Raw genomic sequence first — 9,781 nt, 5'->3', positions numbered from 1 at the left:
ATGGACTTTCTGTTTTTTCCTTCCTCTGATTCCTTGACAGTTTCCATCTGTAAAACGAATTATAATGAGAAAGCAACACATTAGAATGCAAACGTCAGACATACTAAACTCACTGTCTATATTATAGTCTATATCAGAGGTTCCCAAAGTGTGGGGCCCACCCCCAAGGGGGGCGCAGAGCCATTGCAGTGGGGGCGCGGTATGAGAAAAAAGAAAAAAAAAAAAGAACGCTTGGACACTGCTAGCATAATGGACAGGTTTTGACGGGGCTCCCACACAAACGCAAAGCAGGAGATGAAGCATCGCCAAATATGTTTCCAAACCAACTTCCTTCCAAGCCAAAGACTAGAAAATATGGTGAAGCATATCTTCAAAAATACCCGTGTAGGTGTGGACATAGTGTAAAAGAGTTAGTCGTGTATTTTATTACTACCTGTAATTTATTGCAGTTTACTTTTATTTGTGTTTACTGAATGTTTGAGGTGTGAAATTAACCGCAATGGAGTTTTAAAACAAAATATGGGTGTCTGTGGTTGGAGGATGTGTTTGTGTTTGTGTGGGGGGTGTTAGGTGGTGGTGGTGGGGGCGCAAAGATTTTTCTTGTAAAACAAAGTTTGGGAACCACTGGTCTATATGATATTTGCTTACTGATCATTAATTTCACACAAGCGCAGTAAGAATTTTGCAGATGGAAAATTGAGCTCAAATGGCAAAGTTCCAAAGATGGATGTGGTCTGACCAACAAGTATGGAGCAAAGGATTACCAGAGTAGGTCAGCCAATAGGACACTGGCCTCTGTACACACCAGTTCCTCATTCAGTTTAAGTTGTGATATTTTTATGACTCCCTTCATCAAGGTTTATTATCTGGTGCATAAATAAGTTATATGCAGATTAAAAAAATAGCGCTTTTTGATCAAAGTATAGTATTAAGTCATTCAAACTTCTGGGATATTGATGTGATCAGTTAACAACAGGTGAACTAGAGGGGCAACAATGAGACAATGCCAAGACAGGAGTAGTTTTACAGGTGGAGGCCACTGACATTTTTCCCTCTTCCTCTTTTCTCACTGTTTTTGGCTACGATCAGTGTCACTACTGGTAGAATGAGGCAATACCTGGACCCTACAGATGTTGCACAGGTAGTCCAGCTCCTCCAGGATGGCATATTAATACATGCCAATGGCCACTGTTAAGAATTTCTCTGACCAAATAACCAGAAAACAGACTTCATGAAGGTGGCTAATGTCTTCTACAGGGCCCTGTGTTAGGGTCCCTGGGTCGTTGACCCAGTGTTTTGTGTTTTTGGTTCTTTGATTTTGTTATTTCATTATATTCTAGCTTTGCTTTATGGGTTTTAGGATCATTCTTAGTTTAGGTTCTCTGGGTGGGGTTGGTTAGAGTTTTAGTGTTCTGGTTTTCTGTCTGTGTTCCATAGTTGCTGTCTTCCCTGTCTGCTGTATCCCCACATCCAGTCAGTGTTTGTGTCTGCCCTGGTCCCACGTCTCTGTTCCCTCTGTAGTGCCTGCATGTGAGTCTGTGTTATGTGTTTCCTGTTTTACTTTGAAGGTCTCTGTCTTATCTCAGTGTGTTCAGTTTACGCTTCTTTGGTCTCGTCAGTTCTGATTTGTCCCAGCTGTGTTTCCCTCCTGTTACTCATTCCCTGATTGCTCCCTCTGTGTATTTAAGCCCTGTGTTTCTCTGTGTCTGTGTCGTGATGTACCGTTTATTTTGCTGTGTGTTTTGCCAGTCCACCGGTGTTAGTTTATTTTCAGTTTTTCCCAGTTATGTTATGTTTGCGTTCAGCATTAAAGCTGTTTTGGTTTAAGTTTGTCTCCGGAGTCTGCATCTTGGGTCCTATTCCTGTTTGCACACAGCCGTCACCTAACACCCTGTAGCCACTGACACTCAAGGTGGAGCCCAGTTGGAATTCCTTTGTTTCCTAATGTTTTTGAGCAGTATTTACCTGCCATGATGGCCCTGTTATCTTTTTCATTTTGTCGGCCTTTGTGTGTATTTATGTCATCACAGAAAAATGCCATCCTGCAGGAGACACCTACTGTAGTGGTAACTCCCACAAAAAGGGCTTTGCATACTGAGGTTGTATAATGTATAATCATTTTCATACATGCTGTATGGCCAAGAACATTTTTAGACATTACCCAACAGAGCTGAATGTGACAACATAAATCTTCCACTCAATGCACAGTCTTTACCCTGCACTGTCTCAAACCTGACAGCTACCCAGGGCTAGGTCTGTGATTACATCAGTTCTGTCAGTCTGTGGGCAGATTTTGTCAACAAAGTTCCACAAAAACTACAAAATCTAGTTCTAAAACTTTACAGGTATGTAGTTTTAATCTAAACGAAGTCTATGTTTTAAGATAGGGGAAAACCTAATGGGGCTGCAGATATTGTGATCTCAAAAAGCAATGCCACAAATAGTTTTTGTCTAACAAATCAAGTGACGCAAGATTCATACGTTCAAACTCAACACACTCTCACAGCAACTTGTCACATACTAATGTGTCTAATATTTTTCTCTTTTGTACTTCGTCTTACTATAATTTGTAACTTTTTTTGTTTGGTTCAGGTTTAAATAAAAACTCTCACGACATTGAACCTTTGCCTGAGATTTCATTGTCTAATTTAGATGGCGAGTGAGCGAGTGATCAGACTCGCTTGCTTCTGGAAAAATGATATGTAACCACTGTAACCTGGTGTCACTATAGTGATGAGATTGAATTGAAAATGTCATCATTACTAACACTCTCTCTTTTTTTTTTAAAGCTGAGTATAAAGCATGAACTCCAGCGACTTTCTGCTTATCCAGATAAGTTTGTGTAACATTTGTCCTTTTGACATGAATGCATTGTGACTGCAGCCAAATCTGCCTGTGAAACAGTTGGTCTTTCTTTACGCAATGTGCTTTAGTCTTCTTTGTCCTGAACCATATAATTATGTTTTTTTTTGTTTTTTTTTCCCTACATTTGTGTTGTGAGAGACTTTTAAATTACCCAAGCACTCTAAAAATAGCTCAGACTAGACACACCCCTGTTTCTTTTTATCAGTTAGACAGTGCACGAGCACGTTCAACATTCATTCAAAAGTTCTCTCACAGTTGTAAATTTTGCAAAGGAAATGCTTCATATGCTTGTAGGTGTAGTGAAATAAGGTTATATTTGATATGTTTCGTTTTATATATTAAAAATATGTTGGTCTTACAAGATTTACCACTGAAATGGTAAATCTGAGCTTGTAGCACAAACACATACCAAAGGCAACTCTCCAGTCTCTCCTACTTTTGTATTGCCCTCATGTGTGTCTGATTACCTTGATGATGTCAGTTTTTGGAAAAGTACTTTCATGCTTATTCTTATCTACTTTGTCCACAAGACTCCCTTGTTCATGTAAACAAGCTGCTGAGACTCTGGATGCTTGCAGAGGTAGGAATGTAAATATAAATCTAAGGCAGAAATGAGCGAACAAATATCATTTTCACATAACACTGAGACATTTTATTGGTGATCATATTCCATCCCTTTTCCAGAGTGAAATGAAGAGTGTTTTCTGACCTATAACAAAAGCAGTACAATAAATAAAACCAAAACTAGAGAACATCAAAAGGCTGCATCCTCAGCATTCACAGATAAAAGATATTATAATAGTAGTCCAACATACAGATACATATATAGTTGTTAACAATAAATAATCATACTAAATAAATTACATTCTAATAAATTCTGGACAGTGTTTTTACACAGCATCTATTGAAGCCATCTATTCACTCGTCTCTCGGGTGGTCAGAGCCAAGTTCTTTGAACTGTTTAGCATTGCTGTGGAAAGACAAAAATGCAAGGTCAAAAAATACATAAATTAATGTTTTAGTAGAAATCTATGCAATAGTTTCATTTTGAAACTTACATACAATCCTTTTTTAGCTATGTAAAGCAAAACTCTACAATTCTGATATTGCACTTTGTGGTGATTTTGCTATGACTGAGTAATATAATGGTGCAGATATGTTTTATTTTAATTTCTGTAGATTTTTATGTCATTTGGGGTTTTAAAGACAAATAAAGAGTAATAAAAATATTTTTTTAACCGCAAATAAACAGGGTTAAATAATCTGGACAGATTACTGTCCCTTTTAATTACTTTCCCTCATTCTAGTCACTCATTTTTGTCATCATTCATTCATGCTTCATTGTGGCAGTGTAACAGAAATCCCGTATTTCAGCAATTCCTAAATTGCCACAATAAAAAGCTTATGAAGAGAATACGGCATGTCCACACTGTGTAAATCTTGAAACTAAAGTGTTTTGTTTCCAAACATGTAAAGTCATTGTGCATGTTTGCATGTGCTGCTCAGTAAGATTTAATGAGTAATTATCTCTTTATAGGTCATCACGTGCAAAGTCATTATGTCAATACTCTTATTGTTCAGGACACAAAGATGAATGTGTACAAATGAACGTGTGGTTTCTCTTTACGCTGCTATTCACTTCATTGATGGAACAAGTGGAGACACCCCTCACTAATCCCGACTAATACCTCTAGTAGGGATCTCTCTTGATCTGCATGATGCATGTATTCAACAACAACAACAGTCGTACGTGCGCTCCTGTCATTCAGTGAGCCCACTCCTTCCTGTTTGGCTTAGACTCATGTGATCAGTGGCTAGACACACTCCTCTAAGGAGTTAAGCAAGACCATAGGTGAAAAATACATCACGAAACCATACAGCGCCAGAAATACGAGAAGATTATATCAATGTTGCTGCACTGATGGCATTACTGCAACAGCACTGACACATTATCCAGCTTGGTAAAGGTCGTAGTTGTCATTTTCATGGTATGTATTGTTTTATATCTTTATTCTTATTTTTTATGGGTTATTCGAGGTCAGGGTTGGGTGACTCAAAACACTCATGTAAGGTGATGACTAAACGATATGTTTACAAACTCCGTCTGAAATAAAACGTTTCCATGATCTTGCTGGTCTGAACACAGTGCAGTACTTGGAAGTAGCACTGCTTTTTCTGATAATTTGATGCTTTATATTGTGCAATAAACACTGAGTTGTATAAAAAATAAGTACAGTGAGTACGTGTTGGTTTGCACATAAGGAGGTCAAAACCTCAGGAGCACCTACCTCATTGTAACTTAACGCCCTCAAACGACAACGTCACCAGGGTGTTTCTGAAGCTTCTCCTGCTCTGACACGGTTCCAAGGTAGGAAGCCAGGAAGTTTTTATGTGACCTGTAACTACACAAGACATTAACATTAGTATCAAAAGCCCAAACAGCTCAGATAAGTGAAAGAATCAGCTATTTTGAAAACCAGGACTGCAGTGCCAGCTACATGGTAATGGTCTGATAGAGATAAATACATTTTATGGTGACATTTTCACTGTCATTTCTATTGGCTGTGCACATAAAAAGCATATGACTATTTAAGTTTCAGACTCACAGAAATAAGTCCTACTTTCTCTCGTTTTCTCCAACTGAGTAGTTATAACTAACCGTGGCTGTAAAGCTTTAATTGCATGTCTGCTTGTTTTATTTGCACCATCATGGACTATTGACTCTGTCCACAATTCAAATAATACCTTTGATTTCATTACATATTGATAAGAAACTGTGATTATGTAATAAATTGCTTGTCATAGGAATTCAAGATTCAAAAAAAGTACGAGTAATACAAAAGACCTTACAGTCTTTCTGATAAAACAACAGTGAGGTGACACCGTTGATGGTGCTGTAGGAACAGGAATGACCATTAGAGCTGTAGAAGTCATTTGAGTTGATCTTGGCAAAGTGGTGAGCAATAACTCTAAAGTCTGGGTGTGTTCGGGTGTGTTAATGTACTTTTTGATGTGTCAGTGTGGTCATATGCCAGGAAGTGTTTCTGGCCTGGATCTTGGAAGCGTAACCTTTGTTCTGTTGGGATTCATGGGGTGTGGATGGTTTATTGGATAATATTCTCTATAATACTTTAAATGTAAAAAAGAAGAAGATTACTTTTTCACAAAATCACCACAATCAGGCTTTGTCTTAATGTTGTTCCAGCTTTGGTGAAGCTGGTCACACTGATAGCAGGTATATTGGGGTCTGATAGTGATGAGTTTGTGGGGACATTACATTTTGTTTTTTCTGCGCCTCATTCTCCTCAGTGAACAATGGCGGGTTTATTGCTGTAAAAAAAAATCCCACTATGAGGATTTTCTTTCAAGTTGTAAAGTTGTATTTTGACTGCTTTTACAACTGGGAACAAAAGAAAGGTTTAAGTTTACTATTAAGAGTTCATCAGTGAATTGAAGATGGGTTACTCATACTAATACAATACAATACTCGGTTAACCCAGACCTATCTATATCTAGGAAAAGACAAAAGTTAAATGAGGGCTAAATTTTAAATTTTGGCATCATTAATTAAGGCCAAATTAGAGGCTTTTCTTTTCTTTTAAAATGTTGTTATATATAACATATGTAACAACTGGCATATTCTGATATATGTATTATGTTACCACTAATTTTTTCATGTTTGGAATTTTATCCATTTACTTTAAAATCCTTCAGCCAGAAACGAATGCTTTGGTTGCTACAGCCTTACCACCAAATAGTGTGTCTTGTTGTGTTTCTTTTTGTGTGTTTGGCTGTGTGACAGTTTCAAACTCACTGAGCACAGGTCATAAGCAGTATGGCGGTACAACTGATGACTGAAAGAACCACGGCGATGACCACTAAGACCGTCTGCACCAGCTCAGCATTGTTGGTCTCGGTGGGCTCATTTTTCACTGTCCCCAGAGTCTGGATCCCACAGCGCTCTCCATCATAACCCTTCATACATCTGCAGAAAAAAAGAGTTAAGAAATCAGTGTGATGACTCAATGAAGAGGCTTTTATATCAGATATTGATGAGTGTTTGAATGATTTTTTCAAGTTGTTCCAATAACTTGAATCTGTCTGAACCTGCCTATTAGTCACATTCAGGTGAGGCAGTGGTTTTAACAGTATAATTGTTTTGGGGGTTTTGTGTCTACATCATTCATTTTGATGATTGCAAATGATCCCAAACATGATTTAGTTCTGATTCAGTGAAGGCCACATGCTTGTATCAACCATGGAGCTCATATTCTCTCATGCAAAAATACAATGGGGCCAGGACTGTACTTACATACAAACTGGTTCATGCAGGCCGTCTATGTGCTTGCAGTATCCATGAATGCAGTAGCCCAGGTGGGAGGTGTTGCAGGGATCCTCATTGGTCCTGAGAGTGGATGTATGTCCACTAGTGAAGACCATGTGCTCGGGGTTGAAAGGAGTTGTGCTTTTGCCCTTGTGTTTGTTCCTCCTCTTGCCTTTGACCTTCCTTTTCTTCTTCTCATCTCTGTTGGGATGCAAGTCTGTAGGAGGAAAGGAAGCATCCGCAGTTGTTTAGGGTGCCATTTTAACTCCCTAGACTTAAAGGCTGAAAACATTTTTTTTAATCAATTGAAGCTGTTAAAGTCAAGAGAACTTCACTTTCATACAATTTTATATACTCATCTTTCTTAAAAGAAACATATACAAATCACACAGTTATATACTCAGATAAAAGATTCCCTTGTACCAAGGAAGCTGACATTTTCATCATCTCCTCCTGAAATCCCGTCCTCTTCCAACTCATCATCATCGCTGTGCAAATTCTGGAGGCCTTCCCCTGAGGCCAGGTCGACAGTCACTCCAACTTGGTCACCTGACTGTGTGGTTGTAGATCCCTGAGCACTTAGAGCACTGCAGACTACAAAAAAAAGCCAACAAAAATGAATAAGACATTAAATCTACATAGAAATACACAATTAAATCAAAGTTTACTTCTTTTGATCCAGATCAACATCTTGGATTGTGAAAAACACTCTTTCAGAGCTATAAATAGAAAAAAGACGTGAATAGTTGCCGATCTGCTGATAAACTATTTTAGAAATCAGTCTTGGCAGTCATTTTTTTTCATTCTTTCCTTTTTTTTTCTTACCATGAACTTTGTGTGAGTTACTTTCTTTAGAAATTGTGCTCATATAGCTTTACCTCTGACTCATTATTTCACCTTCCTCTGCTGGGAACAATCTTAAACCAGTACAACCAGTCCACATTGAGGACTGTATTGCACCAGTGATGAATAGGATTCAGTGAAAGGATAATGAAGTATTCAAAATATGATGACCTTTCTGTGTGTCTGGTGTGTCTCCTGCACAATGTCTGGTAATAGTTTGGTCTCTAGAAGCGTCTCTGACAAAAAAAAACAAAAAAAAACTCAAATACCTCTCTCCTCTCTGACAAGTCCTCGCCTGTGGATACAAGTTTTCTCCCCTGACCCATGCCTTTCTGTCATGCCACTTGCATTTCTCTTTTCATTTCAGTCATTTAAACTATCTCCGCACACACAAACACACAGACACTTTTAAGTACAAGTTCAGACTTACCGAAGCACAGGAAACAGGTGAGGATGAGAGGGTTCATATCCCAGGAAGCAAGTGTTTTGTGTATGATAGTCCTGTACTAACGTGTGTGTAAGTAGGTGTCGAAGTGTGTCTTTGTCCCCCGCTGATCAAGAGTGTGCTTTGCTTTCTTCACCTCCACTGGGTGCAGCTTTTATAGACCAACGCCTGCTTCTCAACTTGAAGGAAACAGATGGGTGTGTGTGTGCACTTGTGAGTGTGTGTGCATGAGGCAAAGAGAGAGCAAAGAGAGAGCACAGGAGAGAGAGTAAAAAACGCATTGTGCTTGTGTGTGTGTGGCTTATTCATGTGTGTCTACTAATTCATCTGCCCCAGGCAATACATTTTGCACCTCACGTTCTGGTGGGAATAATAATTGTGGGCGACACTGGGTCACCAAGCTCTTGGCTTATCACCTGTTTGGTAACTTTTATTACTTCCGCAGGGCTGCCTTTATATGGCCTTAGTTATACCTTCTGTAGTGATAGAGACACATACCAGGATATTATAAAGCTTTTCAACATTAACTTGAAAACAACTTTCTAGGCCATCATGTGTCATTTATTGAATGGCCAAAGTGTTGACTAATCTTAGATAGACAAAATCATAAGCAAACCACAAAAGTAAAGTTACTGGGTTCTTAATTGACAGCAACTATACACACCTTTTTCTGTAATCGAGTCATAGCTACACTTTAGTCAAGGTACAAAGATAAAAAATAACATAAAAAAATGCTACATTACAGTGAGAGCAATAAGGGGTCATAAAAAGAGTATCTATGAGTGTTTGTTTCGGTAAGTGGTTTCATAAACATACAGTGGGGCAAAAAAGTATTTAGTCAGCCACCGATTGTGCAAGTTCCCCTACTTAAAATGATGACAGAGGTCAGTAATTTGCACCAGAGGTACACTTCAACTGTGAGAGACAGAATGTGAAAAAAAAATCCATGAATCCACATGGTAGGATTTGTAAAGAATTTATTCGTAAATTAGGGTGGAAAATAAGTATTTGGTCACCTCAAACAAGGAAAATCTCTGGCTCTCACAGACCTGTAACGTCTTCTGTAAGAAGCTTTTCTGTCCCCCACTCGTTACCTGTATGAATGGCACCTGTTTGAACTCATCATCTGTATAAAAGACACCTGTCCACAGCCTCAAACAGTCAGACTCCAAACTCCGCCATGGCCAAGACCAAAGAGCTTTCGAAGGACACCAGGAAAAGTATTGTAGACCTGCACCAGACTGGGAAGAGTGAATCTACAATAGGCAAGCAGCTTGGTGTGAAAAAAATCAACTGTGGGAGCA

General features: G+C 38.7%; 1 protein-coding gene across 2 annotated transcripts; it reads right to left on the bottom strand.

Moving 5' to 3' along the window:
• Positions 1–3,491: 3,491 nt before the first annotated feature.
• On the bottom strand, positions 3,492–9,283 carry areg (amphiregulin). 2 transcript variants are annotated; one of them, XM_076891025.1, is made up of 6 exons: positions 8,463–9,283; positions 7,613–7,783; positions 7,178–7,406; positions 6,680–6,850; positions 5,154–5,261; positions 3,492–3,835 (listed from the first exon to the last, which is right to left on the bottom strand). In XM_076891025.1, the coding sequence occupies exons 1-5, from the start codon at positions 8,497–8,499 to the stop codon at positions 5,174–5,176; spliced, it is 696 nt and encodes a 231-aa protein (XP_076747140.1). In that variant the 5' UTR covers positions 8,500–9,283; the 3' UTR covers positions 3,492–3,835; positions 5,154–5,173. The 2 variants fall into 2 exon arrangements, with proteins under 2 accessions (XP_076747140.1, XP_004547013.1); XM_004546956.5 differs by having other exon boundaries at positions 5,154–5,267; positions 8,463–9,277.
• Between the last annotated feature and the right edge of the window lie 498 nt (positions 9,284–9,781).

Source organism: Maylandia zebra, linkage group LG12 (genome assembly GCF_041146795.1).
Source record: "Maylandia zebra isolate NMK-2024a linkage group LG12, Mzebra_GT3a, whole genome shotgun sequence".
NCBI classification, from domain to species: domain Eukaryota; kingdom Metazoa; phylum Chordata; class Actinopteri; order Cichliformes; family Cichlidae; genus Maylandia; species Maylandia zebra.
Note: the sequence above shows the minus strand (reverse complement) of the source record. Positions and strands in the feature narration are given on the sequence as shown.

Excerpts from the sequence above, each read along its gene's own strand:
- areg (XM_004546956.5), bottom strand. The coding sequence starts at position 8,499 with ATGAACCCTCTCATCCTCACCTGTTTCCTGTGCTTCG. Across the intron at positions 7,407-7,612 it reads TGAAAATGTCAGCTTCCTTG|ACTTGCATCCCAACAGAGAT; the intron begins GTACAAGGGAAT and ends TTCCTCCTACAG. Across the intron at positions 5,268-6,679 it reads CTGCTTATGACCTGTGCTCA|TTACAGGTCACATAAAAACT; the intron begins GTGAGTTTGAAA and ends TGTCTTGTGTAG.